The sequence below is a fragment of the Trichechus manatus genome, unplaced genomic scaffold (genome assembly GCF_000243295.1).
Source record: "Trichechus manatus latirostris isolate Lorelei unplaced genomic scaffold, TriManLat1.0 scaffold00171, whole genome shotgun sequence".
Taxonomy (NCBI): domain Eukaryota; kingdom Metazoa; phylum Chordata; class Mammalia; order Sirenia; family Trichechidae; genus Trichechus; species Trichechus manatus.
In genome coordinates, this window is record NW_004444107.1 from 5,210,814 (window position 1) to 5,232,909 (window position 22,096).

At 36.7% G+C, this 22,096-nt stretch overlaps 1 protein-coding gene across 5 annotated transcripts in view; it reads right to left on the minus strand.

Annotated features, from left to right (window-relative positions):
- Positions 1 to 22,096, minus strand: part of PDE5A (phosphodiesterase 5A) — a 174,114-nt gene that overhangs the window by 77,013 nt on the left and 75,005 nt on the right. For all 5 annotated transcript variants that reach the window (XM_023741104.1, XM_023741106.1, XM_004386810.1 and 2 more), the window contains exons 4-7: positions 15,728 to 15,799; positions 13,635 to 13,724; positions 5,753 to 5,890; positions 3,586 to 3,653 (exon numbers count right to left, since the gene is read on the minus strand). In XM_023741104.1, coding sequence (XP_023596872.1) covers positions 3,586 to 3,653; positions 5,753 to 5,890; positions 13,635 to 13,724; positions 15,728 to 15,799 — 368 coding nt within the window. The remainder of the gene's footprint in view (positions 1 to 3,585; positions 3,654 to 5,752; positions 5,891 to 13,634; positions 13,725 to 15,727; positions 15,800 to 22,096) is intronic.

The window sequence follows — 22,096 nt, forward strand, 5'->3', positions numbered from 1 at the left end:
TATAACTAAATTTATATTTATATAGTAACTCATTATTTATGCAAGCAATTAAAAGTAAAATAATCAAGTATTTATTTACATATCTCTTATCTAGAAACTTTTAAAGATATTCCTTTAAAAGAGCAACCAAAATGTCATAGTATCATAAAAGCAAGATAATATTATAGATCCTCCTATGGATACAAAAAACTTCATAACTGAGCTAGATGATAGAGCCTCATAACCATCATTTAAGACCAACACACACACACACACATATACACATACATCGGGACGTGCATACATTATCAGACATTCAAAAAGGATTCAGTATTAGCTAAAACAATGTAAAATATGCCACAAAATACAATGGCATGGGGTTTTAGGATATAAACTTCAGCTCATGACTAGTTGGCCAAGAGGGAAATACAGACCAACTATTCTGTTATGGGAACCTCTGAGTGGTGCAGATGTTTAACACATTCAGCTGCTAACTGAAAGGTTGGAGGTTCAAGTCCATCAGAGGCTCTTTGAAAAAAAGGCCTGGCAATTTACTTCCAAAAAATCAGCCACTGAAAACTCTGTGGAGCATAGTTCTACATGGGGTTGCTGTGAGTCGAAATCGACTCGGTAGCAACTGATTATTCAGTAATGGCAGTGTGAACCAAAATCTCCAGGGTAGCAGAAAAATCTCTGGGTAGACCCACCACAGTTTATCTGAATTGGCAGAAATTAGAGGACCCCACACCAAAGTCAGCAGTAAAGGCTTAAGTCAGGTGTATCTTCTAAACCAAATGAATTCCTCACCTGCTCCCACGTTATACCCCTGCCCCTTTGCTAATTTCTAAAATTCTTTCAATAGGAGAAAAAGCCTTTTATTGCATCATTAGAATGTTTAATATTAAATCTATTGTTTAAAAAAATATTTTAGTAACAATAGGTTTTAATTTAAATACAATTACTTAACAATATGATAACTTTTAAGTCACTATGTAAAACAGTTTCTCAGTCTTGATGGGGGAAGATACAGAAGCACAGGAAATGTAAGAAAAGATAAGAGGGGGAGAAGAAGGGAAAGGGTACACACAAAAGAGGGCTGAGGCAGTAGACAGCTTTTGCAGACCTCACAGAGTTCCTTGGGGTCAGTCTTGTTTAAGAGGGTTGGAACAAAACAGGCTGTGTACTTAAGTATTTTGTTCTTGCAGCTGCAAAGTCGGGCACTCTGCATTATATGATCTACAGAGAGGGTTTTTGCTTTGTTTTGTTTCCAACTTATTATTAGAAACAGTTTCTTCTAACATTTTATGACAAACATTTTGAAACATACATGAAAGTTGAAAGTAAAATGAATACCTTCTATCTGGATTCAACAATTTTTAATATTTTTGCCATATTTGCTTTATTTATATATGTATATGTGGATATATTTATTTTAATATATTAAATTTCAATATATTTATTTATCTTTGGTTAAATCATCTTAAAATAAATTGCAAAAATCATGATCCCTAAATACTTTGGCATGAAGCTCCTAAAAGCAACCACAATCCTCCTACTAACCACAATACCTTACTAATTCCAAAGAAAAGCAACAATAATCCCTCCACCATAATCCAACATCCAGTCCATATTCAAACATTCAATTGCCACCTCCCCCGCAATCTATCTCCGATAGATTTTTTTGCTCTGTTTTGTTTTGTGTTTTTAACAGGAACTAATCAAGTTCACATATTGCACTTGGCTGTTACGTCTTCAAGAACAGTCGCTTTATCCATTTTTTTGATGACACACACTTTTTGAAGACTATGGCATTTTTTTCTAAATGCTAGATGTGTAATGAGGTTATTTTTAAAGACTAGCACCTTTTATTAATGAAGGAGCTTAGTTACTGAGTACTTTACTAATGGTGGTATCATTCACTGCATGAAATAATTCTCAGGTCAACTGTTGTGAAAAAAATCTGGAAATTTAATATCAACAGTAAAGTTAAAATAACATTCTATTTCCATGATCATATGAGAATTTTAGGAGCCTTGGTGGTGCAGTGGCTAAGAGCTCGGCTGCTAACCAAAAGGTCGGAGGTTCAAACCCACCAGCCACTCCTTGGAAACCCTATGGGGCAGTTCTACTCCGTCCTATAGGGTCGCTATGAGTAGGAATCGACTTGATGGCAACAGGTTTTTGGTATAAGACTTTTATATAAAATATTATTAGTCTGCATTTCCTAATGAATCTCTGAGTTCTGATCAGCAAAGTACTTACTAGTAAAATAATGTGCAACAAATGAAAAATGATCATTGTGATAAACGGCATTATGCCCAAGAATTCTGGATACTTTATTCTAGCAGATTTGTATTCCTTGGAATGTCCTATCATTTAAGCCAATGACACTAGTTTTTTGCCAAGAACAGGAAAGGGAATATGAGAAAGAACATTTGTAGTTTACTCTAAATCCTTTTCAAAATTCTTTAGAAAGCACATATAAAACTGAGGTAATAATATCTATAACTTTCATCATGTAAATACTTTCTATTGTTTCTAAGTGACAATTAACAACAGCAAAAGTGAATACAATTTTAAAAATAATAAAAACATGAAAAAGAACAGAACTACAATAGAGATCTGATCTAGATTCTAACCACAGGGCACATGTCTTGGTATGAAATGGCCCATAGGCTCTCCCACCCCAACCCCCATACTTTTTTTAAAGCATTCTCTAAAGACTTGTTTAATACCTTAAAAGTCAACCAAGTACCCAGTATCCTCAAGAAGGTAGAAACAAAACATATGACATGATCTTATCCTTATTATATGAAACCATGGTGTTTAGGTGCTTAAAATATCATATACGGTGTTTTAAAAATGCTTTATTCATTTTTTTACTCATCAAATCCTTATAGCTTTCTTAGAGTAGGTCTGTTCAGAAGTCTATCAGATTTGCAGTAAGGGTCCAATTCTCAATGAAAAATTATAATTGAGAGATAGTACTAGTGGGTCTTAAATGAACTGGTTCACAACAAATACTGTAGTGAGAGCTATACTAATTGTAAAAGAAATAAGAAATAATTCTCAGGTAGGTCAACTGCAGTGAAAAAACCTGAACTTTAATACCAAATAGTAAAGTATTTTTAAAAATAAAGGTATTTGTGGAAATAAAATAGCCTATAGCTTATATGTCTTAAAATAGAACTGGTCATGAAATACTTAGTATTATATACTTGTGATATGAGGCAGTGGTGGTTCATAGTAGAACTCTCGCCTTCCATGTGGGAGACAAGAGTTTGATTCCCAGCCAGTGCACCTCATGTGCAGCTACCACCTGTCTGTCAGTAGTAGCTTGCATGTTGCTATGAAGCTCAATATGTTTCAGCAGAGCTTCCAGACTAAGCCGGGCTATGAAGAAAGGCCTGGCCATCTATTTCCAAAAATCAGCCAGTGAAAACCCTCTGGATCACAACGGTCCAATCTGCAGTTGATGTGTGGATGGAGCAGGACCAGACAACAGTATGCTTTCCTGTGCATTGAGTCTGCCTTGAGTTGAGGGCCGACTCAACAGCAGCTTACAACAACATATACTTGTGATAAAAAGAGAATAAGTTATTTTACCTTATTAAAGTATCTGATGATTTTTCTAATTCCTCACACTCCATGTGAAACACACTAGAAAAAGAATCCTGAAAACAAAGCAACAACACAGACTGAGAATTAAGCTTGACAAGGTAATGAAAGCTATCTATATACAGACATACGCGTCTGTGGAACTGATTAAAGGCATCAATACTTGTCACATATTTTTACTTTTTTGCAGACTAAAATGACCTGGCACCGATTTCATGACAAAGCCACTTCCCATTACTAAAGACCTTGCTCATGTTGTTGGTGACAAGAATGCTGATTTGAGTACCATTTGGTTTATTTTCTCTACTAGGTGTTAATGGATATATTCACTTCAAAAATTTCTCTATGCTTATTCTAAAATCCTCAATTTTTGGCTTTTACACATATATTGATGGCCTTTGTTACAGTTCAGGTAAAGAATGTCTTTTTAAAAAGACATATTCAGTAAAATTTTATGAGATCTTTAAATTAATTGTGAAAATTTCGACAACAGAGAGAAATACTTTTGAAGTTACATTTAAAACAGCAGAATGCAAATTTGCATCCACGCTATATTTACAACTGTATAAGGAAAGGAAACAAAGACATACAACAATGATGTTAGTTTAACTTGGGGATGAATGCCTTTTTTTTTTAATCTTGCTTATATTTTGATTTTTGCTCATGATGTTCAAATATTTTTAATCAACTAATAATTATAATATGAAGGCATCAAGTCATCCAATCCCTTTTCTAAACTCAACAACTGAATTGTTAAAAAGTAAGTAAATTATGAAAACAGGCATATTGTTGAAATATGTTTTCAAGCACTACTGATCCAAATCAGTTGCTACTATGATGGGTGTTAAGTGGGAGAAGCATGCACTGAATGTTACTTAAAGTGATATTTAAGTTGTTCAAAAAAGGAGTGCCTCATGTATCACTTTTAAAAATTAAACGCTAAAGAGCAGGTCATGGAGAAAAATGATAAAATGACACAATGTATTAATAAGTTCTGACTTGAACTTTAAAAGGATGGCTACTATCTTGTAATCATCTCTCATTTAAATACATTACTAATTTTATAACTGATTGAAAATATGAAATAATATGTATAAGAATACTGATTATCTTTTAGTACGGTGAATTCTCATGTGATAACCTATTAATAAGAACTTTGTATTAATCAACATATCCATTTTCACATACACACACATACAATGATTCTGATGATGTTGGGTCATATAGTACAGTCTTAATAGCTAAAACAATTAAAACATTTAAATATAAATTGTTAAATACTTTTTATTATTCTACTTACCCTCCCAAAATCAACTTAGATATCAAATATGGATTGTAACTGCCCTATACATAAAAATGGGAATCCCCACTCTCTTTCCTTTTCACCCACCAACGAAGAGCCTATTCCTAGGAACTTAATGGAAAAAAAACAACTACACAAAAAAGAAATATCCCAGAAGCAATGGTTCAAAACGTTGAGAAGGGAAATAAGGGGCATAAAGGAAAACTGCCTTCGGCCTGGGGTCCTGATTCTAATGGCAAACCCAAGGGGGTTGGCCTGCCTATAAATTACTCACACTCTGTAACAACACTCCATCTTTCCCAACACATCTGAAAATGTTTCTTCACATAACAAATCAATGGACTGAAATCTACCAATTATAACAGTTCAGTATTTACCATTGTTGGTAAAGGACCTGGGACCTTTAGTGATACTGCCTCTATTGGACTATGTCTTCTGATTTCTAAAGAATTCCTGGTACAAGGAAAGGTTTACACCTAACTCATTCAGGGTGGAAGTCCACCCATTCATGGCAGCCAGAGCACCACTATTCCTGACCTTGAAAAATCAGCACAGTGTAATGGCAATGTATTTTTCCATCAAGACAGTGCAATCATTGACAAAAGCAACATGCAGACATTCCCATGGCAACTAGTTAGCGCTGGGGGACAGAAGTGAAAAAGTGCATGAAAGGGACCCTCCAACCTCTTCTTATCCCTCTTCAACCACAGCAGCCCATACTCTGATCAGCTTTACGTAAGTACCACACATAGTTCTCCTTCAGTGGGTTCTGAGGCTAAATGCAATTTAAAAGCAGTGCTTTGAGGTGCTTTCGGTCTTTCTAAAAATATAAAAGTCATATTCTGTACTCACGGAGCAATCTTCATCCACTATGAAAATGGTGCATTTCTGCACCTGCATGAAAGAGATAATAGTGGCAGCTATTTTCTTCAGAATTACTTCTAATGATTGTTGTTCTTCAAAAATTAAGCTAGCAAGGTCAAGCAGCACCTAGATAAAAAAGATTAAGAGTTATTGTTTATTATTTATTAATTGTTTGTAACTATTAAAAATACGAGAAACCTTCAGTGAGATGGATTGACACAATAGCCACAACGACGGGCTCTATGTTTTAAGATCATGAAGATGGCACAGGACTGGGTAAAGTTTTGTTCTATTATATATAAGGTGGTGATGAGCCAGAGCCGAGTTGATGGCAACTAATAGCTAAAGAAAACTTGCCAGTGAAAAACATATGAATAGAAACTGAACACTGTAAGGTATAGTGCTGGAAGATGAGCCCCTCAGACTGGAAGGCATTCAAAATACAACTGGGGAAGAGCTGCCTCCTAAAACTAGAAATGAACTCAATGACATGGATGGAGCAAAGCTTTCAGGAACTTCATTTGCAGATGTGGCACGACTCAAAATAAGAAACAACTGCAAACATCCATTAATAATTGGAATGTGGAATGTATGAAGTATGAATCCAGGAATATTGGAAGTTGTCAAAATTGAAATGGAATGCATAAAGATCGATATCCTAGGCATTAGTGAGCTGAAATGGACTAGTACTGGTCATTTTGAATCAGACAATCATATGGTCTACTATGGGGGGAAACAAATTGAAGAGGAATGGCATTGCATTCATCATCAAAAAGAACATTTCAAGATCTATTCTGAAGTACAGAACTGTCAGTAGGATAATATCCCTGTCTACAAAGAAGACCAGTTAATAAGACTATTATTCAAATTTACCAACCAGCCACTAATGCCAAAGATAAAGAAACAGAAGATTTTCACCAACTCTGCGATCTAAAATTAATCAAACATGCAATCAAGATGCATTGATAATAACTGGTGACTGAAATGTGAAAGCTGGAACAAAGAAGGATCAGTAGATGGAAAATACAGACTTGGTGACAGAAATGATGCCAGAGATCACATGTCAGGATTTTGCAAGACCAACAACTTATATTCATTGCAAATACCTTTTTTCAACAACATAAATGGTGACAATACACGTGGACCTTGCCAGATGGAATACACAGGAATTAAATCCACTACATCTGTGGAAAGAGACGATGGAGAAATTAAATATCATCAGTCAGAACAAGGCCAGGGGCCGACTGTGGAACAGACCATCAACTGCTCCTGTGCAAGTTTAAGATGAAGCTGAAGAAAATTAAAACAAGTCCACGAGAGCCAAAGTACAAGCTTGAGCATATCCCACCTGAATTTAGAGACCATCTCAAGAATAGATTTGACAAATTGAACACTAATGACGGAAAGACCAGACAAGTAGTGGGATGACATGAAGAATATCATACATGAAGAAAGCAAAAGATCATTAAAAAGACAGGAAAGAAAGAAAAGACCAAAATTGATGTCAGAAGAGACTATGAAACTTGCTCTTGAACGTACAGTAGCTAAAGCAAAAGGGAGAAATGATGATGTAAAAGAGCTGACGAGAAGATTTCAAAGGGCGGTCCGAGAAGACAGACTAAAGTATTATAATGACATTTGCAAAGATGTGGAGTTAGACAACCAAAGGGAAGAACATGCTCAGCATTTCTCAAGCTGAAAGAACTGAAGAAAAAATCAAGCTTCGAGTTGCAATTTTAAAGGATTCTATGGGCAAAATACTGAGTGACACAAGAAGCATCAAAAGAAGATAGAAGGAATACACAAAGTCATCATACCAAAAAGAATTCGTCGATGTTCAACCATTTCAGGAGGTAGCATATGATCAAGAACTGACAGTACTAAAGGAAGAAGTTCAAGCTGTACTGAAAGCATTGGTGAAAAACAAGGCTCCAGGTATTAATGGAATACCAACTGAGATGTTTCAACAAACGAATGCAACACTGGAAGCAATCACTCGTCTATGCCAAGAAATCTGGAAGACAGCTACCTGGCCAACCAGATGGAAGAGATCCATATTTGTGCCCATTCCAAAGGAAGGTGATCCAACTGAATGCAGAAATTATCAAGCAATATCATTAATATCACACACAATTAAAATTTTGCTAAAGAAAATCCAAAAATGGTTGTAGCAGTACATTGACAGGGAACTGCCAGAAATTTAAGCCAGATTCAGAAGAGGATGTGGAACAAGGGATATCACTGCTGATGTCAGGTGGATCTTGGCTGAAAGCAGAGAATACCAGAAAGACGTTTACCTGTGTTTTGTTGACTATGCAAAGGCATTCGACTTGTGGATCATAACAAATTATGGATAGCATTGTGAAGAATGGGAATTCCAGAAAACTTAATTGTGCTCATGAGGAACCTGTACATAGACCAACAGGCAGTCATTCGAACAGAACAATGGGATACTGCGTGGCTTAAAGTCAGGAAAGGTGTGCGTCAGGGTTGTATCCTTTCATCATACTTATTCAATCTGTATGCTGATCGAATTAATCCTAGAAGTCAGACTATATGAAGAAGAATGAGGCATCATTTGGAAGATTGCAGAAAGACTCATTAACAACCTGCAATATGCAGATGACAAAACCTTGCTTACTGTAAGTGAAGAGGGCTTTTAGCACTTTCTGATGAAGATCAAAAACTACAGCCTTCAGTATGGATTACATCTCAACATAAAACAAAAATCCTCACAACTCAACCAATGAACAACATCATGGTAAACGGACAAAATGTTGAAGTTGTCAAGGATTTCATTTTACGTGGATCCACAATCAATGCCCATGGAAGCAGCAGTCAAGAAATTAAATGATGTATTGCATTGGACAAATCTGCTACAGTGTTCAAAAAAATCTTTAAAGTGTTAAAAAACAAAGATGTCAGTTTGAGGACTAAGGTGTGCCTGACCCAAACCATGGTATTTTTAATCACCTCATATGCATGTGAAAGTTGAACAATAAGAAAGGAAGACTGAAGAAGAATTGATGTCTTTGAATTATGGTGTTGGATATTCCATACACTGCCAGAAGAACAAACAAATCTGTCTTGGAAGAAGTACAGCCAGAATGCTCCTTAGAAAGAGGACGGTGAGACTTCATCTCACATATTTTGGACATGTTATAAGGAAGGACCAGTTCCTGGAAAAGGATATCATGTTTGGTAAACTAGAGGGTCAGCGAAAAAGAGGAAGACACTCTAAGAGATTAACTGACACAGTGGCTGCAACAATGGGCTCAAACATAGCAACGATTGCGAGGATGGTGCAGGATCAGGCAGTGTTTCACTCTGTTGTACATAGGGTCACTATGAGTTGGAACCAACTCTAGTGAAACTTACAGCAACAAAACCACAAAAAAACCAAACCCGTTGTCATTGAGTCGATTCCAACTCATAGCAACCCTAGAGGACAGAGTAGAATTGCCCCATAGGGTTTCCAAAGAGTGACTTGGTGCATTTGAACTGCTGACCTTTTGGTTAGCAGCCATAGCTCTTAACCATCACGCCACCAGGACTCCTAACAACTACAACAAGAACATAATTATTAAAGTAATACAATAATTTACATGGGTTATAAGTTGTTTATACATAATACAGCAAGTTATGACAAAGTTTGAGTTTGCATTCAAATATTAAATAAGAAAATCTTTGCTTACTAACAAAACATGGTTAAGATTATAGATTCTGAAGCCAGAGTACTTGGTTTTTAATCCTGGCTTCCTTTCCTAATAGATTTATGGCCTAGGGTAATTTTCTTGGATATGAGGATAATGATAGTATCAAAATTATAGGGCTGTTGTGAGGATTAAATAAGTTCATATTTATAAAGAGTTTTGAACAGTTTCTGGTGTATAGTACACACTATTATTGCTATTGTTCTAAACTTCTGAGATCGACAATTATTAAAATCAAAACATAATTTATGGAGAATAGTCAATGTTGTCCAAAGTGAACAACCTTTTAAGGTTGTCTTCTGTGTTTTTTCCTGTAATTTCTCTTTCCTCTGAATTTAATGAAACTTATTCTAATATCACACAACATTTATGTGATGTGGGGGAGGTGTGGGGAGAGAAGGGAGTATTACAGAAAATTTCTTGGGAGGCAATCATATCTTAGCTGAAGCCTGAAAGATGAGTAGGAATTGATCAATGAAGTGGTGATGGAAATATTTCAAGCAAAAACAATCCAGTTGAGAGAAAGCAGCAAACTACAAGTTTTGATCAAGTTTTATGAGAGCATAGAGTATAAAGAGGAGAACTGGGGAGATGAGGTTGCAGAATTAAGCAGTGAAAAAACCCAAGAACTCATGTATGTCTTGTGATGCAGTCTGGACTTCGGACAGAGGGGACATGATCCCATTTGTGTTTACAGACATGAGCACTGGATTAAGGGGGGCAAGTGTAGAACAGGGAGAACAGTTAGGAGGATACTGCAATTGAAGGCAATGGGTTGACCATAGGCCTTTACTCTTTCTTCCTCCTGATACCTTACTAAAATGAGATCAGAGAAATAAAATAAGAAGAATTTAAAACCTATAACCTCAAAGAGAACTAGAGAGGGTCCATCAGTGAATCTGGTAGTTCAATAAATTTATGAAGGATGAAATGTAGATGAAGGAGTGGTAACTGACAAAGCACGTGGGTTTATGAGGGGTTTGGGATGCAACTGCCAGAAAGAGTCCTCCCTTGTCACCTGTAATCCATTCATGACAGGAAGGCAGCCAGGCATCTATCTCCATTGCAAAAATAAAAGTTACTTTTCTAAATAATTCAGTAGCCCCAGAGAAAAGACCTGAAATTTCAGGATGCTCCCAAATGGTCCAAACCAATTACGCTAAAGTAAAGCTCAAACCAAAAAACCAAACCCACTACCATCAAGTCAATCCCGACTCATGGCAACTCCATTTGCTACAGACTAGAACTGCTCCATAGGATTTTCTTGGCTGTAATCTTTACAGAAGTAGACCATTTCTCCACAGTGCCACTGGGTGGGTTTGAACCACCAACCTTTAGGTGGTTGAGTGCAAACAGCCTGCACCAACCAGGGACCTACAAGCAAAGCCTAGGAACAAAAGCTGACAAAGGTATTCATGCAAATAGAGCTCCCAAAGGGCTTCTGCTTGCTTCACGTACCACAAAACATGAAATAAGCCAAACAATATACAGTGCACCCACCACATAGCTCTATTACATCTTAATACTCTGCTTCAATTTTTTTCCTTTTAATAAATAAAACATTAGAGATACACTTTAAGCCTACTTTCTTAATTCTATGCCCCTTGTTCTCTCCTTGGAATAGCCATTATGCTGAATTTAATGCTTACATGTTACTACATAATTATATATAAAAATATAGACAGCACTGTTTTAGATTTAAACATTACACAAATTATATCACACTGTAGGTTTAATCTGCAATGTACTTTTTAAATTTAATATATTTTTGGGATTGACCTATGTCAATGTTTGTGGCTCTAGCTTGTTTATTTTAAGTGATATGTAGTATTCCACATTTCCACATAATATACCACACTTTATTTCTCTGTTCTCCTGATGGATAGTTAAATTGTTTCCAATTTTCCTATATTATAAACAGCATTGTGATGAAACTTTCTGTGCATGTATGAGTTTTCCTTGAGGAGATACTTTGACTAAAAGGAAAACTGCTGGGTCCGAAGGCATGTCTTTTCCATGTTAGTAACAAAAACCAGTTGCTATTGAGCCAATTCCAACTCATAGCGACCTTATGTGTGTAGGGTAGAACTGTACTGCCTAGGTTTTCAAGGCTGTGACCTTTCAGAAGCAGATCGCCAGGGCTTTCTTCCAGGTTCCTCTTGGTGGGTTCGAACTACCAATCTTTTGGTTAGTAGTCAAGTGCCTCTTTGTGCTACCTAGTGGAACCACCAAATTTTTCTTCAAAATGGTTATACCAATTTATACTCTCACTTGCAAAATATAATAATTTCCATTTTTCCTCAATAACACCTGGAATTATTAGATTTTTAAATTTTGACCAATGATAGTTATAGAGTAGAATTTCCTTTTTGTGTTAATTATCATGTCCCTGAGTATTAGCGAGGTTAAACATCCTGACATATATTTATTGGCTTGTTGGGTTTTTGATTCTGTAAGCTGCCTGCTAATATCCTTTGCCCATTTTTCTACTGAGTGTCTTTTACATAGTGACGTGTAGGAGTACACTGTAAATTCTAGACACTACTCTTAAAATTGAAAGGACATCAAAGAATCAACAGACATTTGTGCAAATAGCCCCAACTTAAAAGAGACAGATTTATCAAACAAAAATTTCAAAGAATATAGAAAATTCAAGAAACCAAAGAAAACTTGAAAAGCCTCAACATAAAAATTACCAGGAAAAGTTGAAGAAATCTCCCAGAAAGTGAAACTGAAGGCTAGAAAAGAAAGTGGAAAAGATGAGACAAGAATCAATTCTGGAAGTCTAGCATCTTAATAACAGATGTTCTAGAAAGAGAAAACAGAGAAACTAGAGGGTTGAGGAGATGAATTATCAAAGAAGTAATGAAAAAATAATTATACAGAATAGAAAGGCTTGAACTTTCAGGCTGGAAAGGATGATCAGGTACCAGCATAATGAATGAAAACAAAAGAAAGAAAAAAGTCATATTGTGAAATTAAATAGTGAAAGAAAAGGTAATCAATCAGAAAAACTTACAGACCAAAAAAAAAAGAAAAAGAAAAAGAAACCAACAACAAAGAACCAGTAGTTAGAACGACACGGTTGATAGTTGAAAGACTAAAAACCACTGCCTTTAAATTCTGAAAAAGTGATTTCCAACTTAAAATTCTATGCCTAGCCAAACTGGTAGGATGGGACAATAGACATTTTCACGCATGCAAGGACTCAGAACACTTCCCTCATCAATACTCTTTCTCAAGTAGTTAACTGAGAGAGTGTTCCGTGAAGGAAAGTTATATGATAACAGCGATGCAATAGGCATGGGGAAAAATAATTCAGGTTGGAAGAGGAGAGAGAGAGAATTTCAATTTGTAGATCTCCAAGAAAAAGAGAAACTCAACAGAATGACTAACATGATGAAGAGTTAAGGGTGGAAAGCCCAGCAACATGAGGCTACAATAGAGCGAATAGTTCAAGGAAAAAGAAAGGACTTCAGAAATACCAAGAAAGCTAAAAGTTACATAACAAAGGTAACATGAATAGCAATTTACATAGAGAAATCATAAAGCTTCATTTTAAATTTTAACTTTAGGATTAACTTAGACAAAGCTGAAGAAAACTTAATCATGATTACAGAGCAAAATATATGTTATCAATTTGAGCAATATAAAAGAAAAAATCCAGATGGCACAAATGGGGGTAAGGAGTGGTAGTTGGGAAGGAGAGACGCAGGGAAGTTTAGCAATGCTAAGATTCTCACCTTATAAAGTATGAAAATTGAGGGATGATGTCTAGAGTTGACAGAGCACCAAATAAAAGCATACATGCACTATAACGTTTAACATCACGAATGCAACCCAACCAGTAACTTAAAACAATGACATAATGATACTGGTAGGATAAGGTAACGGCAAGTAAGGGGTGGTGGAAGTCAGGTAAATTTTCATCTTTCAAGTAAGTAACTATTGTCTAACAGTGATAATGCAACTGAGCATGGAAAATAGAAAATGGAAATAACTTTGAGAAGAAACAGCTAAAATAACTATCAGAAGAAAGAGATTTAGAAGCTGAATCTATTTGAAATTTTAACCATGCATATATATTACTTAGATAAAAATTTTAACAAAAATTTTTTAAAGATCTCTATACTCCCTCTTTAGTAACCAAGTCTTACCTGATTTCTCTTGTTTTCCAGCAATGAAGTCTCATAGAGTTGAGCATTATGAAGAACAATACCACAAAATGCCAAATAAGCAGCAAAGTCCTAGAAAACAGATAAATAAGACAACAACCAAATAAGAATTGTCCATAAAACTGTCTAGTTAAGTTTCCTGAAACACAAAAGGCATCCAAAAATATTCAGAGTCGAAATACGTATTAGAAAGCTAAAAGTGTAGGTGTCTGTTCTGCATAAACTTTTAAAATTAGGAATTGATGCAAACCAAGTCTCAGCTAAATGGCACCACTAGTAGATGACACGTCTTAACACACTCCCCTAAGGTCAGATGTTTGGTGTAAATGAATAAGGAGAAAGAGGGGAGGAGCTAAGACGCAGACCTCTTTATAGCATTTAAAATTGCAATATGGTGTAGTCTCTGCATGGTATTAAGACCTGGACCTATGCTGAGACTATAAATAACTTATTACTGGGGCAAATGGAAGTTCACATACTTGTTAATAGAATATTGGCAATAATAGCCCCATATAAAGTTTCAAATATTGTATAACTTTAAATATGTTCTTTTTAACATGATTTATTATCCTTAGTATACTATACTAGTGTAATGTGCTCACAATTATATTAATCATTGATTAAAGTAAATCTTTAGAATACCATACTTTATTCACAGTTATGGATTTATCTTGCCAAGAGGTGATAGAACCAAAAAAGGTAAATAAATTTAAGAAGAATTTATATTAATGAACTATAAACCAATAATAGAATAGAAGTCAATCTGGCATCATGTTTTCCCACCAAATATTCTCAGGTGCCATTAACAGAACAGGAGGCTAGATGTCTAGTACTCTGATTTAAAAAAGGTACTTTCTATATTCTGAAGCAATTAAAATATGGAGACCAATACAGGTGCCAATCCAACCTACAACACGGAGACAAAAATAATGATGTCTTGTTTGAATACTTTCCAAATTCAAAGCTCCTACTAATTTTTGGAGAACACAACATAAACAGCAATGGGCTTGGAATAGGAAGAATTTAGTGGGCTCTATGATATACATATAATGACAGATTCAGTAGGTGAAATAATAAAATCTACTGACAGAATGAAGTTATAAACAGATTTAAGGGCTTCCGTCCCGGAAAGCCTGTCAATTTGGTGTGCAGAATGTATTCCTTCAGAGTTGGATGAGAAAAGTCATAAAATAATGCTGACCGCCTCCCTTTCTGAAGTGAAATTCACATGGTCTAGCCTGAATTCTCAGCTTGGTGCCCCACCATCGGTGTGCAAAGCTTATAAAACATTCTGAAATTTGCCTCACCAAGAGGCAATTCCAATTTTTAGCCAACCTGGAGTACTGAACTTGGAGCAGTGCTTTTGGGATTTTTTACTTCAGGTCGAATGTCTTTACAGCAGTGATGAAAGGTAAATGAGAGTGTTAAAACACCCTGAGTCACCCTCTGTGTGGCCCTAACATGCACACAGCCCCAGTGGTGGCCTGCTTGCACAGTAGCCAGGTTTCTGCTGGAGAAGCAGGAATTGAGTAACACAGGTACCCTGGAGTCAAGGTGGCACTGTATTTAGTGACAGGAAATATAAACTTCCAAACATGTCGGACAGTTTTTAAAAACACTGTTTTTCATGATCAACCATTTCAGGAACTAATTCTAGAGGTCTATATACGGAGGGGAAACCCTGGTGGCATAATGGTTAAGACTTTGGCTGCTAACCAAAAGGTCGGCAGTTCGAATCCACCAGGTGCTCCTTGGAAACCCTATGGGGCAGTTCTACTCTGTCCTAGAAGGTCGCTGTGAGTCGGAATCGACTCAACGGCAGTGGGTTTGGGTTTTTATATAAGGAGGAGTACCTGGGCGGTACAAACAGTTAACGTACTTGGCTGATAACTGAAAGGTTGCAAGTTCAAGTCTGCCCAGAGCTGCCTCAGAAGAAAGGCCTGGTGATCTACTTCTGAAAAATCAGCCCTTGAAAACCCTACAGAGCATAGTTCTACTATGACACACATGGGGTCACCATGAGTTGAAGTCGACTCAACAGCAATTGGCATCATACCAGACACAGGTTTTTGTACCTTTTCATCTTTTTCCGTGAATGTCCCACCATTTCCAGATTTCTTGTTGATAGCCTGAGCTACACCAACAACCTGGTATAAGAAAGGTGGTAAGTGTTCTGTTGAATGAAATTATTGTTATAAATTCACCAAAGAGTGTTTTTAGAGCAATTTCTAAATCCACATGCTTTAAAATAACACTAAGCAACAATATGAAAACAATCCCCCCCCCCCCCCCCCCCCCCCAGCATTTGAACTAGTTCTACATCATTTACTACACTCTTTTTCCTAATGAACTTCTTGGCATCCAAACCTTAATTGATTTTGTGGTTTCACCCTGCATTTAGAATAAAATTACAGGCAGTCACATGTTAACTGAATATTTTCTATAGCTTTTGAATAAAAAAATAAACACCAAATTTCTATTACATTGCAAATAAAATATATGATAAAATGAACATTCATATTGGTTTCAAATATTCTTTTCAAAGGGGCTAAATGCTCTTTTACTAAAAATGAAACAGAACCCAGTGACCAGTCACAGATATTAAAATGCAGGAGGACCACTGGGCAAAAATAATTCTTACTGTAAGGATGTAGTCCAACTTCTTTCTTGAAAACTATTTTATCTTCAACAGACTTCTTTTTGGGGAAAGAGGTTATTGAAAAATCAAAACAGGAATTAACAGTCTAAGTCTTATTTCAAATACATCAGCAGTATCTGGAAGATGAACTATACCTTAAGGAGACTAAGCTAAACTCTGTCTGTGAATATGCCTTAAGTTTCAACAAAAAGATTTAGCAAGACTTTAAGAACCTCTCAATTTTGTGCTTGAAAATACGTTTTACTTACTCATTTACTTCCAACTTTAGTTTGAGATATTACCTAAAGGTTTCAACTTGCTTTTGCCTCCTCTATACTGCTGATAAATTCTGTACTTCCTTTCCTTCTGCAATTTAGTATCAGTGGCATAATATTATCTCCTAAATGGTTCCATTTTAAAAATATGAAGTCCTTAGTTTTGTATGGATGGTTCATCCTTGCTTTCTAAATTCTCAGCTTGCTCTACTCCCTTAGCTTTAAGAAAAGGATAAAAAGTCCAATCTAGGATAGCAGAACAAGGAAGGGGGAAAATGCATTCTTATCTGATGCAGTTTTCTGGTCTTCTCAACAACTCCTCCCTCATTTTTTCAAATACAGAGTAAAAGGATTGACATACAAAGCAGAAGTATCCAATTATCCAGTACTTTTTAATGCCCTTAGTTCATCTATTCCTTATTCTTTGTATAATTTTAGCTCTTGGAAAGAGCTAACGGACTTCTATATGCACCAATCTCAATGGCTAAGTGCCTAGGAAAGCTTTAGTCTCATGTTAAAAAATGTCTGGAGTGTGGATAGGCAAGCTCCCTTGAAATACAATTGATAAGAACCACTTGAGGGTCAATGAGGTCTAATACATGGTGGCACCAGTATAACTAGGTTTATTTTAAGTGTTTATCCATCCATTCACTCATGCATTCACTAAACAATGAAGTGCCCACTAAGTGCAAAAAAAAAAAAAAAAACCAACAACACCCGTTGCCATCGAGTCAATTCTGACTCATAGTGACCCTATAGGACAGAACAGAACTGCCCCATGGGGTTTCCAAGGAGCAGCTGGTGGATTCAAACTTCTGATCTTTTAGTTAGTAGCCATAGACAACCCTGAAGGAGCTTAGAATCAAGAATGAGTGATACATAACATACACTTATAGCACAGTAGGACAGCGTGATCAGTTTTATGACACACATGCCCACAGATTTCTAGGAACACAGAAGGGATACCTAGTATGGGTAAAAGAGAAGGCGCCCCAGAAACAGTGACATTTGAGTTTCATGTTTTAGAAATAGTTTTACAAAAGAAAGACCTAAATTTTAAATCTTCATTTTAAGGAAGATGAGTTTAAAACAGATATAGAGACTGTTATGAAAACTCCTTAGATAATTAAACAGCCTAAAAAGCACATATTGATATGCTATATTTGTAACTAGAGCTGTCTGAGGCAATGAACAAAGCAAGCAAGTAAGGAGACAGACTCCTGTTCACTCAAAAACATAAATGGACAGAAAGTCAGCTGCTTACTAAATGACCAATAATTAAACTATATATTAGACTATCATTATATTACCACAAATTGACAGTGAGAGTGATAAAGAGAAAAAAAAGAGGAAAAACACCTACATAATGTACTTTCTGAAATCAAGTCTAGTAAAAGTAACAAAGTCGGTCAGCTTAGGTTATTAGAGTCCTTTGAAAGTGAGGTCAAAGACTGTGGGGGCCAATTATGTGGTCCACGTCTGCAGGCTGCAGATACCCTTAACTAGGTCAATGATCTCTACGCTGGGTGACTGAACAATGACTTGGGGTGGAAGGGGAGAGTTGGAAAGGAAGAGGGTATAAATGTTTGTTGATGGGTCAGTAAGCATCAATTCTGAATAGAAAAGCAAAACCCAAGCATGGCCTGTTCCCAATGGGTTGGCAGCATCTTCATTTAAGTAGAAGAGCACTTAAAACAAGGCTTCTTCAGCAGAAAAGGGGATAGTCCCTAGAGCTATTCCCTTTATTAAAATCTATATCCCTAAAAAGACTAAGTCAGTCATTTGCACTAGTGTACAACTTAAGCTTTAATCTGCATGTTTTACACTTAGGAATGTTTATAGGATAAGCATTATTTCTAACTGTAGGCTGAAAAGTTTTCTTTCTGGTTACAAGAACAATGTCCCTGAAACTATATCGAGTAGACTCCATTACTCACAATTTTCAACCAACACAATAGTGTTCACGTAGTTTAATAACTATTTTTCACTTCCAGAACTTCTATTTAATTCTTTTTTTTCCAAGTTTGTTTGGTCTTTCTTCTTCTTTCCCTTTAAATATTTGCCTGTTTCCTCCCTTTATCTCTTTGAACATACCTATTTTAAAGTCTCTTTCAGATTTTTCTACCATCTCTAATTCTTGGGAGACAAGTTCTCCTATTTGTTGCATCTGCAAACTCTCTTTCACGGTGACTGTTTTCTCACTGTTTACAGTTTTGACTGTGAGGTCATCCTTAGCAGGGACTGTTTTCCATGGGAGTCCCGTGTTCCCTCAGTCATGAGGTGTCTACACACAGTGAGTCCCTGTTTGTCTTTGTTCTACACTGGTGGTGTGATCTGATGGTTCACAGGTGTCTCTTTTTTCTCCCTCACCCAAAGGCAGAAGGCAAGCTCCCTTGCTGCTTCTCCTGGCTGCTGGTGGAGTTTTGCTAGGACCAGTTTCATAGATGGAACCTTCACAGATCTAGACTTTCCACAGGAGTTTGGTTCCAGCTTCTCCCCCACCCCCCTTCGCCTTCTGTCATCATCTCTGTGTCATGGACAGGCATTAACGTCTCAGGCAGATGTTAACCTCAAACACAGAGGCTACACCTGAAACTCATAGCTCCATGAATCCATTTGGCTTTTGGTTTCACTCATTTTCATTTCCTTGGATTCTCTTCTTTGTTTCTGGCACACCTGGAGTCTTCCGTTTCTTCATTTTTGAGTGTGTGTGTGTGTGTGTGTGTGTGTATATATATACCCACATTTCCATGGTGGTGCAGTGGTTACAATGCCAGACTGCTAAGCAAAAGGTCAGCAGTTCAAAACCATCAACAGCTCCAGGAGAGAAAAATATGGCAGTTTGCTTCCAATTTACAGCCTTGGAAATCCTTTGGGGTCGTTATGAGTTGAAATTGACTCAATGGCAGTGGGTTTAGTGGTATATATGTGTGTGTGTATATATATATACATATGTGCATGTATGTGTATAAAATTTTGTTTTTGGTGAAATTTTATCTACCACTTTTACTGCTTGGAGCACAGGGCGGGGGATGGGGGGGTGGTATTCTTCTAATGCTTCTACACCTGTTCCATCTGGCAAACTGACCAGAAGCCTTGTTTATATGCTTCAAAACCATATATCCCCTGAACACCAGGTCTTTAATGCTACGTTTAATTTTTTCCCTTAGATTTTAGAGCAAGATATTTACCATTTGGCAACTTGATGGAATTACGGCTTCCAACAATGAATTTTTCACCCTTTCTGGTAAACAAATTATTTCCCTCAGTAATGACTTTATAGATTGATACACAAGAGATTAATTTGTTTAAGAGATGATTGATTAAACATAAATGGTATTTTTTAAAAAAAACAACAAAAAACAGTCAAGCTCTTTTAAGAGACTATTAGGCCAGAAAATTATATCTAATACATATACGTGCCTCCACCCCAGAAGGATGACATTTTAAAAACAGCACTACCTTGGGTTAAGTATTTTATGTGAGGAAATAGAAGAAAAGGCATATTGTGTGTCCAACGTCACAGTCAGTAAAATACAAAGAGCAGTCTAACTCTTCAAATCTCGAGCAAAACCAGGACTCTGTCCCTCTTGTAAACATATAACGGCCTTCCTTCTTCTTTCATCTATTGCTGCTTTAAACAAATTAGTTCATTTTCTTCAAGCCAAGTAGCTGCTAACCACAGGTTTTTAAATGTCAATTTTCAAAGATAACATAAGTATATGGCAGATTTCATATCTGGGAGGCAAAGCTCCTAAAAATGTTAGCTTCCATATCAGAAAGCCCCTTCACTTCTTCCTACCTGCTGGGTACCTGTACCCTCAGATGCTGGTACTCTATGCTTTTTTTTTTTCTTTAAACACAAAGGAGCCTCCCTGTTTTCTATTTTGCTGGCATTTTCCACAGCATAAATGGGTATTATATCCTCACAGGGTAGACTGTACCTTTAGGAATGCAAAGGGCAAGACTCGACTCTCACTGGATAAGCAGTGTGGAATGTGACAGCTGGTGATCATTGCCATAGTGAGCAATTTCTTCAATCAGCAGCTGCCCCAGACACTTACTGAGGCCATACATCAATCCCAATACATTTCCCCATTTCCCATTCCAGAAGATGCTTACAGTAGAGACTAAAAGTGGGGGTGGGGAGGGAGGAGAGGAACAGACTCTACTGATCTTAGCTATCCCTCTCCCTACCCAGTAAAATGTCTCCATACAAATGGCAGGACTCTAGACAGTCCATAACTTGAGCCAAACACCATACATCACCAAGAAAACGAGAACTTAATACCATGCCAGGAGCCATTGGAGAATTCTCCCCAGTGCTCTTTTCAAGCTTTTTCTTGACTCACTCATTCATTCAGCAACAAATATTTTATTCAATAAATAATTGTCTACTACATACCAGACACTGGTCTAGACAGTGGAGATAGAGTAGTGAACATAATAGATAAAAATCCCTGTCCTCCTGGAGCTGACATTCTAGTCAGAGATTGTTAGGCTTGGAAGGTAATCCACTCCCATATCCTTTCCCACCTCTGTTTTACTGATGAGCAAACTGAAAATGAGAGGGTTGGCGTGACTAACCAAGTCTTTTTTTTACCTCTCTTCCAAATCCTAAGCAATCACCAAATTATGACGTGGTAGTTATAAAATTATGTGATGTGGTAGTCCATGTGGCAGGTAAAATAATGGTCTCCCCACCAAAGTTGCTCACATTCTAATCCCAAGAACCTGTGAATATGTTACCTTAAATGTTAAAAGGGAGTTTGCAGATATGATTAAGTTAAGGTTTTTAAAATGGGGAGGTTATCCTGGATTAAGGAGCCCCTGTGGTACAGTGATAAAGCACTCAGCTACAAACTGAAGGGTCAGTGGTTCAAATCCTCAAGCTGCTCTGCAGAAGAAAGATATGATATTCTGCTTCCATAAAGATTATAGCCTTGAAAACCCTATGCGGCAGTTCTACTCTGTCCTATAGGACGGCTATGAGTCGAAGCTGACTTGAAGGCAACAGGTTTTGTTTTGTTTTTTTTTTGTTGTTTTATCCTGGATTATCTGGAATCACAGGATCTTTATAAAAGTGAGACAGGAGAGTCAAAGTCAAAAACATATTTGAGCATGCTACACTGCTGCTTTGAAGATGGAGTAAGGGGCCATGCCAATGAATGTAAGCAGCTTTAGAAGCTGAAAAAAGCAAGAGAACACATGCTCTCCCAGAGAAATCACAAAGGAACAAGCTCTGCTGACACCCTGATTTTAGCCTAGTGAGAACTACTTTAGAATTCTGACCTCCAGAACTCAAAGATAATAAATTTGTGTTGTTTTAAGCCACTAAATTTGTTATAGCAGCAATAGGAAACTAATACATTCCATTAGAACTATTATTCTCACATTCTTTCATTGCTTTCTCACTTTTCCTTACCCAATATTACATCTTCTGTTTTCATCATCTAAATCCTCACTTTTTTTGAAGGTCTGACATCTCATTCCTAACTGCCTTCTTGCCTTAAGTCCATCTTTGACACTTA